A 16,112-nucleotide genomic window follows, 5' to 3' on the forward strand; every position below is an offset into this window, starting at 1 on the left:
TAGTTAGGTAGGTTATGTTATAGCCGTTGGATCACATAAAACACTTCTACATCCATTTGATCTATGACATTACTCTCCATTTAAATCCCATCCATTCATTTTTTCTATCACATATTAGTATTTCAATTATTTAAATTAAAAAAAAATCATGAAGGGTGGGGATACACACTAACACTTGTATTTCCACCCGAGAGAAATCGTTCCCGGTCCGGGATCCTCTACAGAAAACAAAACCCACCATTTTTTTTGTAGTAATGGATTTCGTTCATGGATTTAAAAATCAGACGGTCCTAATTACACATTTCTAAAATAAGTATTACTAAACATTTTCTACCGTTTATTTAAGTATTACGAAAATTATTGCGTGATATCTTAATCCACTTGATTATGTGTGTAAGCGGATCAGAAAAATACAATTGAATTGACAATCCAAACTGAAAAGGAAAAAAAAAATTTATGGTTCAGATTCAAAACCGAACCAATTAAAGTAGCATGTAAGAACTAACCAGGACAAAACAACATCATAACTCACCCCCAAACTACTCCAAAAACCTACGCTCTAAAACACCAAAACAACGGGATACCATAAAGGCCTTTAGAAGCTGACAGAAGTACGGGATATTTTCATATTGGGTTGCCAAAGAAAGGAAAACAAAGATATGATATTTTCATTTTTATTTTATTTTTGTGAAGAAGCGAATAAAAGATATGATTCGGCACATCAATACTCGCGTCTTCATACATATAAAAGTCATTATGTCAATATATCTGTGAGTCATACAAATTACACACTAATATAAAAAATGATTGATAATCTATGCCTAATTAAACTCTAAAAAATGTTAAAACCTGATTATCGATTTCCAGAAGTTGAAGATCTGAGCAACATCAATGGTAGGGGTAATAGGATAATTGTTTAAAAAAATAATGAGTTTTATCTTGAAATTGTTTACAATCCTTTGTAGAGAATGAACGACAAATTTTTGAAACTATTATAAAACCTTATAAATGTGTCTGTGAATGTTTTATCATCCTAATTGTGTTGCAATGTTGTTGTCGAAACTGTCTCGAATGTTAGCTCTTGTGATGAAAAGATAACATGTCGTGGAAACACAATTAATCATTTATGTTTAACAATAAATTGGGGAACAATGAGTTTGCTGCGGTGGCAAATAAGTGATAAGCAGTAGACGACACAAGAGTAGAGTAAGGATGAACAGAAGGTAACGACTCATTGGCTTTTTCCCTTTCCTTTAATTTAAATAAGTGGTTCCACATGGATTTTAAGTTTTGTTTCAGTTTTTTCCCCGTGATTTCGTCGTCTCGATGCGACGCTATTTAATTTCTTGTGTTTGTGATATATTTGTTTGATTTTCTGCCTTATTGCGATGTTCATTTGGTTCATATTGACAATCAGCTCCGACCAACTATTAATTCAACCAAGGACTACATTCTTCAATGATATGGATTTGAAGACATTTCGGTCAATTTGATTTTTATCACATTATTTGTAGGCATGAATTTGTCTTTTTATAATATTAACTTGGATGATGTAATTAAGTTTGTTTACATATTCATCCCTTTTGTTTTTAATGTTGTTGAATTTGTGCTTATATATGATTTACTCTATCAATTTAAATGGAATAATCCTTCAATTTAGTACCTAATTAACTATTACTTTCTCACCAATTTGGTGCATAAACTATTAAAATCAATTATTCTAGACAATTTGAGTAGATGACAAAAAATCTTATTTAAAAGTGGCTTTGTCTAACATGCACCACTTGATTAAGTGGTGCATGGTGCACAAGTGTTTGATATTTTTATAACGAATACGAATTTTACAAAATTCACCGTTGGATAGAAAGTTTATATTGTTTAGATCATCCATAAATTTTTTTAATTTTTTTGAAAATCATTTGATATGTTATTGAGACCCATCAAGATTAACGGTATTGAATAAAAATCCATAAACCGTTAATTTTGACGGGTCTCAATAACATATCAAATGATTTTTAATTTTTTTAAAAAAATTTATGGATGATCTATACGATATAAACTTTCTATTCGACGGTGAATTTTGTAAAATTCGTATTCGTTATAGTGTTTTCGATAACTTGTGCATGGTGCACAACTTAACTCACTTGTGCACCTTAGACTTTGCCTTTAAAAGTAACTTTCAAATACTTGTTACTTTGTCATATAGAAGTGCATATCATTCGAACACTAGCATCACTCAAATCTAAAACCTCTCAAATCCAACACCCGACTATTTTACCACTCGGAGTTGTGCATATCACTTTTTCTTATATAAAATATTGAATTTCAGTTAATAATTTTCATTTTCAATACTTAATAAAGAGATAAGGATGATGTTGAATAGTGTTTCAGAGGTAATAAAAACAAGTAAATTTTACGTTAAAAATATTATTTTTTATATTTTAAAAAATAAAATACACAAATTTCAAGAGTTTGTTAAGAAACTGATTTTCAGTTGAGACCGATAACAACGCGGGAAATATCGTTGGTTTTTTCTCCTGAACGCCACGTGTCCTTTCCTCCTTCATCGTTCTCCTTTGCATTTCTCTCTAGTTTCCAATTTTACAATCACACTATAACTAACTAACTAACTAACTAACAATCTTATGGAAGAAAAGGAACATGCATCAATGGCTTCTCAAAATCCTAATCACAAAAATTCCCTTTACCCAGAGGTTATAGATTCAAATCCCGAAGCATCCTCACCCTTCATCTCTAACCCTAATCCAACCTCTTCCTCTTTATACCCTAAAATCGAAGTCGACGACCTCTTCGAAGATCTCTTCCCGGATAACACCAGTCCATCCGCTCCTCCAATCGCCGACCTCGTCGAAGATGAAGATCTCTTCCCGGAAAACACCAATCCTTCCGCTCCTCCAATCGCCGCCGAAGATATCCTCATCAAGGTTCCCGGTGCCATTCTCCACCTTATTGATCAACAATACAGCTTCGAGCTCGCGATCGGCGATCTCACCATTATACGTCTCCGGCAGGGACACAATACTCTTGCCATTTACGCTCGTGTCGCCGACGAGATCCAATGGCCACTTGCCAAGGACGAGGCTGCTGTCAAGGTCGACGAATCACATTACTTCTTCTGTTTTTGCATGCCGAAGGAAAAGTTCGATTCCGATTCGAGTGATTCGAGCGACGAGGAAAAAGAAAAGGTTAAGGATAAGGAAAAGAACCGGCGGAATAAAGGTCACCAGAAAGGAGACGACGGTTTAGAATTGCTTAGCTATGGATTGACGATTGCGTCGAAAGGACAAGAGGATTTGTTGAAGGAGCTTGATGAGGTTTTGAAGGAATGTAGCAATTTCTCTGTTCAGGAGGTTTCAGAAAAGGCGAAGAAGAAAGGGGAGATTTTAGATGGTTCTTTGGCGATGGAGATGTCGCCAGAGGATTTGGACACGGTGAAGGAGAAGAAGGAATTGATGGAGGAAAGGTGTGCTGCTTATTGGACTACATTGGCTCCCAATGTGGAGGATTACAGTGGAACCGCCGCGAAGCTTATTGCGGCCGGTTCTGGACAATTAGTCAAGGGAATTTTGTGGTGTGGTGATGTTACTGTTGATAGGTTGAAATGGGGAAATGAGTTCATGAAGAAGAGGTTGGGTCCTCCTTCACAGGCTGAGATTAGTCCCCAAACCTTAAGGCGAATCAAAAGGTGCAGCAAATGCTTATTTTTTGTTTGTGTAAACAACTTAATTTTGATTATATAAAATTGATTTTAGTTAAAAACTTGAGTTGGAAGCAAAATGACTTATGTTTGAAAATAAGTTAACAACAAAATCGTGTAGGGTTTAGTTTATATTGGCTCTGTGTAGTTTTACTTAATGTTGAAATATGTCTTGGCTAATGTAGTGTAATGTTTTAAATTGCGGCCGTGCCATGATCTTGCTATAAAGGAGAATTGCACGCAAATGCGACTGGTGCTATCTCAATTATTCTCGTGGTGACATCAAAATCCCTAATGTTGCAGTCCAGATCTTGGTCACGAACTTTTATTTAAAACCATTGCAGCTGCATTACATGATGCAATTTTCAGACTCTACACTGCCATTTAAAAAACCTTGAAAAAATGAATTTTTTCTGTTGATGTTTGTTGTGGTTGAGAATTATTAATGCTCAAATATCCTACTGGTCTGTGTCGGCTTTCTGATATTTACTAGACTAGACAAAAAAAAAGGTTATGTCTTGTGATTTTTAGGTTGTTACAATTATTTGTACTTTCCTATGAGTATGAGCAGATATATATATATATATATATATATATATATATATATATATATATATATATATATATATATATATATATATATATATATATATATATATATATATATATATATATATATATATATATATATATATATATATATATATATATATATATAACTGATATTGGTGTCCTTGGCTTGAATTTCATATAGGGCTAAGAAAGTGACTAAAATGACAGAGAGTGTTGCCACCGGGGTCCTCACTGGAGTTGTGAAAGTCTCTGGGTTTTTCACCAGTTCAGTGGCAAATTCCAAAGCAGGAAAGAAATTTTTCAAGCTTCTACCTGGCGAAGTTGTGCTTGCATCATTGGATGGATTCAGTATGTCAGTTATCTTGATCCTTGTCATTTAGGGGACTTATGATTTTCATGCATCACTAAATGCTGTTAGAAATCTAGGCACTAGCAAAATATCCCAAGAAAATGAAGAAATAACATAATTCCTAGTTTTAGCCGTTCCATATTTTTTTTGGGTTTTCTAAAGTAATATTAGTGGTTTTCGGTGGTATTTGAAAATCACATTGGGTATCGACTAATTCGAGCTATGTTGGGTTGATCAAGAAGTACTGGTAGTGAATTGTATTTTCTGAGGTTTTGGGTACAAAAATTTATATTTCAGTCCGGGATCTTTCAGGTTTCGGTTGGAGTTCATGTTAGGATAATGAATAAAGGGGAGTTGGAATAGTTAGGACTGTTTAGAGTAGTTAGTTGGTTAGAAGGATATATTGGACAGTGAGTAGCATTGGTTAATTTCGTTTGACAGTAGGTGGCTTGAAAAGTTGCCATATTTGAATTCAATCCCATGTATGAGTTTGATCTAGCCAATTTTGTGTTAAAGTGGTGATTGAATAAGGTGAAAATGAGATGAATGCATATATGAGCTCTTTTGTGGTTATGACTGACTTGCATTAATTTGTTTGCTCCTGTATTAGTGTTGGAAGACTTTAAGACTGCAAAATGTTTACAAATGGAAACAATTTAAATTCTTTGCTTTTGGCTCCTTCCTATCCATTTTCTTTCCTAAAGGATGCATTAATTTGATGGATACATTCTGCTTCTTTATAATTGAACTTATGTTTGTTAAAATATCTTGAACTAATATTATTTGGTTAGACTATTCATCTCATGATATATGAACCATTAAAGTTTCTTTAAATGGATCAATTCTTTCATGCTGATGTCATGTGTTATTCTCAACAGCTGAGGTCACTTTGCAAAGTGACTCTACTAGTTTATATTTAACTTTCTAAGAAAGAAAATGCTTAGTACAAAAGTTTCATTGAATATATACATTAAATGACTATGGTTGGCTGAATATACAATGAGTGATGTACAGATAGTTTATAAACCTTACCCAAGTATAGTTATATTTTCCTTCTTTTTATACTCACTTTTGTAATAATCTTTTCATACTTAATAGCATTGCTTTTCCTACCAAGAACTTAGTGTAACACACTTCGATTAATGCAACTGAATCAATTACGCCCAGGAGGCCAAGACAAGCAGATGTATATCTGTTATAAGTATGTAAGCAGAACTTGTACACTTGCAGCTGCAAAAAGAATACATAAAGCAAGAGTTGCCAGAAGAATCTATATCTTTATATGGTCATGGAAACTTGGTTATCTGTTCTTGGATTGGAAAAACACTGATGATCTTATACGAATGTAAATTGTTAGATCAGAGTTACGAAGACTGTGTTTTATCATATGTGATAACTATTGTGGCTGTCTGCCTCGAAAAATCATTGTACCTTCACATAAAGTAGGTTGGCTTATTGTCCAAAATCAATCTTTAATGTTCATTTTCCCAACAACTTTTCACTTAATTGGACTTTAAGATCAACCAGTTATCACCCACGACCTTTTAGTGGCTCCTATTTAGTCTGCAGATTTAGTTGTTTTACGGATGATTTTACATTTTTTTTTGAAAATGTCACCGAAAACCTTTATAATTTTAACTCTACAATTTTACTCTTTTGGTATATAGGCAAGCTGTGTGATGCTGTTGAAGTAGCAGGAAAAAATGTTATGTCAACATCAAACACCGTGACAACCGAGATTGTCCATCACAAGTATGAAATTAGATTTTGAGTTTGAATGTGATTCTATTTTGAGGGCATATGATATATATGTAACTTTACATTGGAATGTCAAAGCCCTGTGTATCAACTACCACGTTTGATACTCTAGATAGAATGTGTGGGAAGGAGGGGGGAACAATTTTCTACTCTAACTTTTGATAGCAATTTGACAATATGTATATATTCCCACAGATATGGAGAAGAAGCTGCCAAGGCAACTAGTGAAGGACTAGATGCTGCTGGTCACGCGGTGGGGACTGCATGGGCTGCTTTTAAGATTCGACAGGCTTTAAATCCTAAAAGTGTTCTAAAATCTGCCTCCATGGCCAAACATGCAGCTAAAGCTGCTGCAGATGAATATAAGGCTAAAAAATCCAAGTAATTTAGGAAGGAGTTCTTCAATTAATGTCTGACCATCCTAACTTGCAAAGCCGCAGTTTTTCATTATCCACAGCTTCTCTTAGACAGGTAGAAACATTGTATTTGTATATATCATTATTATATTATAGGTGGAAACATTGATGCCATGATTTGATAATTTCTCTTCACAGTTTATACATATGTATCTATGTCTATGTATGGCGGCTGTATTCATTGCTTAAACGGCAAATATAACACTCAGTCACTCACGGTATAGAACTTCGAATTTGACTTGTGATGGAATTTGCACTTCCCTCCACTCTCATAATTTGATAGTGTCCAAAGATTTTGCATATCTAGCTATTGCTTGCTTGCATACCACAGATATGTTTGTGCATCAATATAGTAAAATTCTAATGCCAAAACACACTTTGCAAATTGCAAGTATGGAATTTTAATTGGTCCATTATGTCAACTTGGGAAAATGCCTTTGTTTGTACATATCCTCCTACATTTGGATATTCTTAATTTACCTGAACTTCACTTTGTCTTATGTGTAAGTAAGAGAGACACAAGTTAATAAGCAGATGTGCACAATAAGGGTACTTTTAAAGAAGGACAAGTAGTAGAATTTTTTAGCACAAAATATAACAAAGAAATGGAGTAGTGTGGAGGCTATTTTTCATCACATAAGCAGTTCAATCTTTTTCCCACTATAAACCATAATTTTTTTATTTAAAAAACTCGGTATGCGGTCTTAGGACCGACTAATCCGAGGGGACCAATCCCACCGCCCACTTGCGGGGTTCCCATTTAAAGTCAGGGCTTTTATTTTGCTCTGTATGGACTAGCCCACCGAAATTGGCATCAGAGGAAATCGAACTTGAAACCTTAAGAGGAGCACATTCCTATAAACCATATATTAATCAACTCTCGGACATATTTTCTCAATTCATATTCTAATACAGGCGTGGAAAGGAAAACTACACAAGGTTTTTATGTGGAATAGTGAGTTGGAACACATAGATGTGTTCTAGAGGACCATTTTCAAGTTTAATATACTTCCACTATACTTTTTATTTTTTTATAAGAGTTCCACTATACATTTAAAACCATGGTTTATATGTTTTATTATACTCAATGATAAAGATAATTTTATCAAATAGTTACGATATTTTTATTTCACTTATTTATAATAATGTTTCTTACTTTGCATAAAACAATCTAAAGTTTGTACTAAAAAATAATAATCTAAAGTTATCTCTATAAAATGGAGGCAGTGATAAGCATTGGTCTTTTAGCTAGGCCATTTTCCAAACTTTTGCTGCTAAAGTAATAAAGAAAAATAATTCATTAAAACAAATGGTAGTTAAACTTAAGCACAACATTTACCCCCCAAAAAGAAAAATTTAAGCACAAGATGTGCCAAATTATTTCATAATTCCTTTTTTTTTTCTTTCCCTTTTTCCCCAAACTGAGCTATGCAAAGTTTAATCACAAGTAATAGTGTCCTTAACGGGTTCTGATTTTGGATAAAATTGTGGCCACAATTTGCACAATATATTGTTAAGTAAATGTTATGACTTAATGAGTAATAAAATTATAAAAACAACTATTTTTTTTTGGTAGAGTAAAAACAACTCTAATTATATAAAAAATGTATCACTATTAACAACTTTATTAAGTATTGTGACTATTAAACAAGTACTATATTTAATTATTATGAAAGTAGTAATTGATTTCGACTCGAATTGTTAGACATCGTCTAAAATGGAACACTCAATCGGTGGTGTACCATATATTACTATTGTTTAAATTGTGAGAGCTCCCTCAACTCAAACTTTCGAACTCAGTCTTAAACTTCCTGATTCGCTTCTCCTCACCACTCTACCGGCGGTGCACCATACATCACCGGTGCACCATTTTCGTCATCCACTCATTGAAATTACTTTTTGTCCTCTCTGTATTTTACGTGCACATATCAATGTGTACCTGCGGGCGCGACTAGTATCTACTCGAAATATTTGTTTGGTTGGAGGAAAATAAAAGGAAGGACTCTTTTGCAATTAAAACAATGATGTTTATGTTATACTAGTACATAACCTATTTCTTATTGGTGGAGCAATCATGATAATTGAAAAAGATTATGGGTCCACAGCACCAAATTCAGAGTATCCAAACCCAAAGTATACAATTTCTTTTATTGGTTGTTGTTGCCTTCACATTGTTCTTCCCATCCCACAGCAATAGCCACAAGTGTATGATTCAAAACATGCCATCCGTCCAACTGGGCCAACCCAAGGAACACAAACATATAAAAGAAAGTATCAATTCAATTGCAATAATAGTAATATACTAGTATAGCATAAACATGGATAAGGCATCCTCAATAAAAACACCACAACCCTCTCTTTCACTTTTTCTACCTCCATATTCTCCATATAATAATTTGTGTCAAATCATATGGATCTATATTAAAACATACAAAATCAATTCATAGTATAGTAGTATAATTAAATTTCTTATCACTTAGAAGTTGGAAATAACATAAAAGTACAAGTTGGTCTAAGTGATAAGAAATTTAATTCTTTACAATAATATGAATGGAATGTGAATTAGATTTCAATGTTATTTTGGAATACAGCTGTTATAAGAAAAAAGAGAAATGGAGATTGAGATTGATATAAATGTATGGAAATATATAAATAATATAACTCAAAATTAAAATTACAAAAAAAAACTGTTTATACTTTATAAAGTTTATACACACTAGCGCTGTAAAAAAAAGCGGGCAAACGCACTAGTGTTTATCTTTTCTGTACCTTAAAAAAATAAAAAAGTTAAGTTTTATCCAAATTCATAAGAAAAAAGTAAACACAAAATTTAAACATAAATTACTTGTAATAATAAAACTAACTCCTTTAAGCTCATATATAATAACAGCTTTCAAGTAACTGTAGAGTGAGTTACAAGTGGCAGAAGAAAAAAGACCAAACCTCTTCTGTATGTTTTCCAGGTTCAAGTTTTCCTATCATGGCTACTAAGTGCATGCATGTTTTTGATAGATTGATGTTTTCTGTCACTTGTTGGAAGAAAAGTAGCACACAAACTGGCAGAAGAAAGTTCCATAGGGATGTAGAGAAAGAAGAATTCCAGTATGCAAGTACTCAATGTCTATCATCCTATTACAGTGTCTTCGTCGTTCGCCTAGCAATCATGGTTTGTTCATTTTTCCTTAGATGATTACAATTTTGAATTTTGTTCTCTAATTGAGAATCAGCTCCAATTATAAACCATAGTTTGTGTGCTGAGAGATATTCATTCATATATTTATTAATACTAATAGAGAGCGAATGTTGTTGAAGGATTATCGTTGAGTATGACTCATATTCACTGATAAGTGGACAGACGCTCGATTGAGAGCGCCTGCCTATTTTGTCCATTTGTTTGTTGGGTTATGACTATTGACTAGGAGGTTTGGGATGTGCGACCGGGCTTTGCCCTCCACAGTAAGGTTCAGGAATAAACTTGTAAACTTGACCGTAGTATTTAAATAGAGTTTTTCTACTTTGTAACTCTAATTCATTGCATAATACAAAACTATAGCAAACACTTTGTTGTCGGAGATGTAGGCACAATAGGCCGAATTCCATGATCAATCGTTGTGTTTTTGTGCGTTTATGTTCTTACTTTAGAACCGGATTTGCTATTCTAAAAATTAGAGTAGACCCTTTGTTATGAAGATAAATAAAGAACCAATTTTGTTGGATTAATATGTCATTATTTTGATCTATATAGGTTATGCTAGCTATCTTGATTGGTCTACTGACCATCCTAACATGGCATTTCACAAAGATTTATACAACAAAATCTCTAAATAGTTTGGCTTATGACCTGCGTTACGAACTTCTGCAACGTCCCATCTTGAGGATGTGGAACATTTTGAACTCTACTGCTGAAATCACAACTGCTCAAGTTAAGTTGTCTGAGTATGTTATCAGAAGCCACAACAAACTAGCCACTCAAGAAGATCATGTTGAGGTTAACTGTTATCTATTCATTGTACTCTTGCTTAGTTGCTATGCTATATGTTAGAATTTAGATACAATTTTCACTTAATGGTTTACTTATTTTTATTGTTCCAACTTTTATCAGATGTATGAAGCCATGAGAGCTGTCACATGGGCACTGTTTTCTAGTCGAAAAGCTCTCAACTCGATTACTGTCAAATATGGAAACGGTTTTGTCCAGGCATTTCATAGAGACTTGAAGGATAATAATAGTACTTTTTACATTTACACTGATCTTGCATATAACGAGACCAGCGAAGCTTTGAATGATAAAGAAATTCATAACAACAAGACTGTGATTTGGTACCGGGAACAGCTTGATCCAGTTAGTGGCGAGAAGATTGGAAAAGCAATGAAAATTGCACCAGAAGACTCGATAAGTATAGCTGGCATGTCACAAGTACCTGATGGTGTAGCTTCGTGGCACGTTTCTGTGAGCAAGTTTACAGATTCACCGCTACTTTCAGCAGCATTGCCGGTTTGGGATTCTTCTAATAAGAGTATTGTAGCAGTTGTCGGTGTCACAACAGCGCTTTATAGTGTAGAGCAGTTAATGAAGGAACTAGTTGACAAGCACAGTGGTCATATGTATTTGACTTCTCAAAAGGGCTATTTGCTTGCAACTTCCACAAATGACCCTCTACTGACAAATTCAACAAAGAAACCTAAGCTTAAACTGGCTGTTGATTGCGATAACGAAGTAATACGAGAGGGAGCGATGTGGCTACAGAAAACCTATGGAAACAATTTTCCTCCAAGTCACGAGGTTCATGTAGAGAATGCCAGGCTAGGTCACCAGCAATATTACATTGACTCATTCTTCCTAAACTTGAAAAAGCTTCCTCTGGTACATCTTAACACCACTTCACTTGTGTTTTTCGTATCATGTGACGAGTAGGTCGTAGATTCTGGGACAATTTTCTGATTTTATCTTATTTCTTTTCTTTATAATGTATTTATACATTTTGCTTGGCTTAACCTTTGTGCAGGTCGGTGTAATAATCTTACCAAGGAAGCATATCATGGGGCAGGCAGATCAAAGAGCCTTCAAAACATTGGTTATTCTGATATCAGCATCATTGTGTATTATAGTCATTGGATGTGTTTGCATTTTGATATTGACAAATGGAGTATCAAAGGAAATGAATCTAAGAGCAGAATTAATCAGTCACCTGGAAGCAAGAAGGAAGGCCGAGGCATCCAGCAACTATAAAAGCCAATTTCTTGCAAATATGAGGTTGGTTTTTTTAGTTCGGTGTGAATATAAAAAGTATTAATTAAAATGGAACCATACAACATGTTTTTTCTTGTGTTTGACCACAAGTGTTGCTCCTCATATCATATCCTTTTCTTTGGCGTATTACAGTCATGAATTACGGACACCGATGGCAGCAGTAATCGGATTACTTGACATTCTTTTGTCTGATGATTGTCTCACAAATGAACAATATGCAACTGTTACTCAAATAAGAAAATGTTCAACCACATTGCTCCGTTTACTCAATAACATCTTGGATCTAAGCAAGGTGAGATATAAGCTAAGGTTTTTTATCAAACAACTTTTTTAGTCTCGTGCTTAGAGCAATTATTGAAATGAATACTGGTGTCGTAAAACTACACTCATTCGAAGAACGACTTCTAATATTTTATAGCACATAGGTGGAATCTGGAAAACTTGTCCTAGAAGATGCAGAATTTGACTTGGGAAAGGAACTTGAAGGGCTTGTAGATATGTTTTCTGTGCAATGCATTAACCACAATGTAGAAATTATTTTAGACCTTTCTGGTATGAGTCTTATTTTCATTGCATAAGATAGGTGATTATAAACCTCTACAAGTTTCTGATTCATCTAGTTAATTTAATGCAGATGATATGCCGAAGATAGTTCGGGGAGATTCTGATAGAGTTGTTCAAATTTTTGCAAATTTGATCAACAACTCAATCAAGTTTACTCTATGTAAGTCAAAATAATTTCTTTTAGTTTTCCGTACAGTAATGTTATTCATCAGTATAATTCTTGAGAAATTCAAAGATTTATAGAATGGTATGATGAAGCACTGAAACTGTGATGGAAGACTAATCCTAAATCCTAATTCTTTCAAATGGTTTACAGCTGGTCACATTATTCTGAGAGGATGGTGTGAAAACCCAAATTCTTATGGTGATAACGAAAGTTTTACTATGGAGCAGAAGAAATTGGTGTGTTCTCAGAAGACCATAACAAAGCAGCATGAAAACACTGCAAAGAAGACTTCTAATAATGATAAGAAAATGATACTTTGGTTTGAAGTCGATGACACGGGCTGTGGTATGATTCAAAAAAACTAGTCTAGAAAAACAGCATTGAAGTTGCTTCCCATGTTTTCGAAACTAGCCTAGAAAAACTGTACCGAATAAAAATTCATATCAACTGTGTATTTGTAGGTATTGACCCAAGTAAATGGGATTCGGTGTTTGAAAGCTTTGAGCAAGCTGACCTATCAACTACTAGGCTGTAAGTAGTTTAAAAATTTAACAAAAACTATACCTTTGAGCAAACAAATCAGCATTACATTATTCTCTGCCATTGGCTGAAGGCACTGGTCTTGGTCTTTGCATTGTTCTCGAGGAGTTCTTAAACCTTTTCTCATTTCAGGCATGGAGGCACTGGTCTTGGTCTATGCATTGTCAGATCCTTGGTGAGTAAGACCCTTAGGGTCCATTCATATGTCATTTTTCTTCCTAAAATGAAATGAATCTGATAAATTGTATATAATTTCATTTTATCTTCTCATGATAAGGTTAATAAGATGGGTGGAGAAATTAAGATTGTCAAAAAGGAAGGCCCAGGAACACTAATGCGATTGTACCTGCGACTCACCGCACCTGTGGATGCCACAGAACAACATTGTCAAGTCGATTTTGCTAACAATAACTTAGTGGTGAGTTGAATCACCTTGGCACTGCACTGAGTTGACTGCAAAGATAATAAGCAGGTATTGAAATAAGAAGTTTCGAATCAATGCAGGTACTTCTTGCACTACATGGCAACATGAGTAGATTAATTACATCTAAGTGGTTAAATAAAAACGGTGTGGTCACTATGGAAGCATCTGAATGGAATGGATTAACACAAGTTCTAAAAGAACTATTTCATGCCAAAACTCCAACTCATAACAATGACTTCGATGCACATTATTCAGCTCATCGGGGTCTGAAATCTAAACTGCTGAGTCTGCAAGAATTGACAAACCCTATATTTGTAATTGCTGTTGACATTGATCTACTTGACTTGAGCACAGATATTTGGAAGGAACAGATTAACTTCCTTCACAAGTACTACGCGAGAGCAAAATTCATATGGTTACAAAACCATGACTCGTCCAATAACGTAAAGACGGAGCTTCGCAAGAAAGGACATATACTAACTGTCAACAAACCTCTTTACAAAGCAAAGATGATTCATATTTTGGAAGATGTCATAAAGGAAAGAAATATTGAGGTACAAAAGAAAAATACGATTACTCCAAGAACCACAGTGAAAGAGAGTGATTTGCATGAGAGTTTTGAAATTGATTATAATCATTGTGATGTTGCAAGCTCAGATGGTTCTGACATATCGGAAATTGGTAGTTCTAATCCATCATCACTATATCTGAAAAGTAACTGCTTATTAGGATTAACTAATGAATATATGGAACAAAATAGTTCTAGGAAAGAAGCATCCGTTTCGAAAAGAGAAAAAGGTGAAGATTCTGAATGTAGTAGGGTCAATGGTTCAACTAAAGCCGTTAATGGAAAGAAGTCTCTTGAAGGATTGAGGATATTGCTTGCAGAAGACACAGTAGTAATTCAAAGGGTTGCAACCATAATGCTAGAAAAAATGGGAGCCGTTGTTGTTGCTGTAGGTGATGGACAACAGGCAGTAGATGCTCTAAATGGCACGCTTGGTGTCGAAGATTGTAGAATGGAGTCTCTCTTAAAGGAAAGGAACAAAGAAACATCTCAAACTGAGATTCTAAGCTTCCCTGCATATGACTTGATCCTTATGGATTGCCAGGTATTTTTGTAAAACATGTAATGCTTTACTCCGAGTGGATTTAGGCCCTGTTTGGACTTTGGATAAACAACTTAATAAGCACTTATCATATAAATTCTTATATATAACTATTTCTATAACAAAAGATAAATAAAGTCAAATTATTTTCATATAAGCTATTTTGGTTAGCTAGTGGAAATTAGCTGAAAAAAGCTTATGAACATAAGTTGTTTCTACTTTCTATAAGCTATGACAAACAATCAGTGGTTATGCCGGTAGATAATCTCAAATTAAGTCAATCCAAACAAACCCTTAATATATGATTATTGCTTGTACAAGAAAACCAAAAGTGTAATTTCATGCTGTAATTGTATTTATTTTTTGTATGTGAAATAACTTATTCCTTGTGTGTTTGTGATATTAATCAGATGCCAAAGATGGATGGATATGAAGCAACAAAAGAAATAAGGAAATCAGAAGTGGGAAGTGGATTCCACATTCCAATTGTTGCTCTTACAGCTCATGCAATGTCATGTGATGAAGCCAAATGTTTGGAAGTTGGCATGGATGCTTATTTAACTAAGCCAATTGACTTTAAACTTATGGAGTCTACCATTCTTTCGCTCACAAAAGAGAAAGCTTAACATATGAAAAAGAAGGATATGATATGGTGATGCTAACAAAGGATTGATCCTAGTCTTAGATAGCCAATAAAAATTATAAATGGAAATTTTTTCTCACCTTCCAACATGAGTTCCCATGTATATACATAAAAACACATTAATTTTGTGTCGTATGAAAGTGTACTTCTGAACGATTTTTGTAGTATGGAAGTATACTTCCAGAAACATGAGAGAATATTTTATATAGTAACAAAGGCAGGCGCAAAAGTATCGCCCAAATATAAATGTATAGTAGTTTACAAATATCGGCATTAGGAAATTTCAACATTTTTCTGAATTAATAACTCATTTGTACAGCAAATGAATGAAGCTTGTTGTGTTGCAGTTTGTTTCTAACAATGTTATTTATAGAAGGCACAGTCCTATCCTATGCGAATATATATATTGCTGGTTGAAAATTATTTCCAAACCCCCTCTTAGGCCTGAGTTACTTTAAGTTTAATTTTTTAACAATAAAAATTTCGTGAATAAGTTACTTTAATCATAAGTCATCAGACTGTTTTGCAGAAAATCTACTTGATTAATGAATTACGATCTTTGCAAAGGAAATTAACAACCACACCGAAGAATGTTTGCCGA

At 34.1% G+C, this 16,112-nt stretch overlaps 2 protein-coding genes across 3 annotated transcripts; both read left to right on the top strand.

Annotated features, from left to right (window-relative positions):
• Positions 1–2,638: 2,638 nt before the first annotated feature.
• Positions 2,639–7,162, top strand: LOC123882363 (protein EARLY-RESPONSIVE TO DEHYDRATION 7, chloroplastic-like). 2 transcript variants are annotated; one of them, XR_006799791.1, is made up of 4 exons: positions 2,639–3,706; positions 4,473–4,643; positions 6,308–6,392; positions 6,594–6,730. XR_006799791.1 is itself a non-coding variant. In XM_045931212.1 (4 exons), the coding sequence occupies exons 1-4, from the start codon at positions 2,646–2,648 to the stop codon at positions 6,781–6,783; spliced, it is 1,503 nt and encodes a 500-aa protein (XP_045787168.1). In that variant the 5' UTR covers positions 2,639–2,645; the 3' UTR covers positions 6,784–7,162. The 2 variants fall into 2 exon arrangements, 1 of the variants encoding a protein (XP_045787168.1); XM_045931212.1 differs by having other exon boundaries at positions 4,473–4,639; positions 6,594–7,162.
• A 1,958-nt stretch (positions 7,163–9,120) lies between these two features.
• Positions 9,121–15,869, top strand: LOC123882364 (histidine kinase 1-like). The gene is made up of 13 exons (XM_045931213.1): positions 9,121–9,980; positions 10,560–10,802; positions 10,917–11,678; positions 11,821–12,068; positions 12,198–12,357; positions 12,491–12,617; positions 12,700–12,789; positions 12,946–13,140; positions 13,257–13,326; positions 13,468–13,510; positions 13,613–13,753; positions 13,840–14,871; positions 15,279–15,869. Exons 1-13 carry the CDS (start codon positions 9,795–9,797, stop codon positions 15,492–15,494), a joined length of 3,513 nt encoding a protein of 1,170 aa, XP_045787169.1. The 5' UTR covers positions 9,121–9,794; the 3' UTR covers positions 15,495–15,869.
• Positions 15,870–16,112: the final 243 nt, after the last annotated feature.

The sequence above is a fragment of the Trifolium pratense genome, linkage group LG4 (assembly GCF_020283565.1).
Source record: "Trifolium pratense cultivar HEN17-A07 linkage group LG4, ARS_RC_1.1, whole genome shotgun sequence".
Taxonomy (NCBI): Eukaryota; Viridiplantae; Streptophyta; class Magnoliopsida; order Fabales; family Fabaceae; genus Trifolium; species Trifolium pratense.

What these genes read in the sequence shown, in the direction of transcription:
- LOC123882364 (XM_045931213.1), top strand. Translation starts at nt 9,795, where the DNA reads ATGGCTACTAAGTGCATGCATGTTTTTGATAGATTGATGTTTTCTGTC. An exon ending in ACATCTTGGATCTAAGCAAG is followed by an intron (nt 12,358 to 12,490) that starts GTGAGATATAAG and finishes TATAGCACATAG; the next exon opens with GTGGAATCTGGAAAACTTGT. An exon ending in TTGCTAACAATAACTTAGTG is followed by an intron (nt 13,754 to 13,839) that starts GTGAGTTGAATC and finishes GAATCAATGCAG; the next exon opens with GTACTTCTTGCACTACATGG.
- LOC123882363 (XM_045931212.1), top strand. Translation starts at nt 2,646, where the DNA reads ATGGAAGAAAAGGAACATGCATCAATGGCTTCTCAAAATCCTAATCAC. An exon ending in ACCTTAAGGCGAATCAAAAG is followed by an intron (nt 3,707 to 4,472) that starts GTGCAGCAAATG and finishes AATTTCATATAG; the next exon opens with GGCTAAGAAAGTGACTAAAA. An exon ending in TGCATCATTGGATGGATTCA is followed by an intron (nt 4,640 to 6,307) that starts GTATGTCAGTTA and finishes TTTGGTATATAG; the next exon opens with GCAAGCTGTGTGATGCTGTT.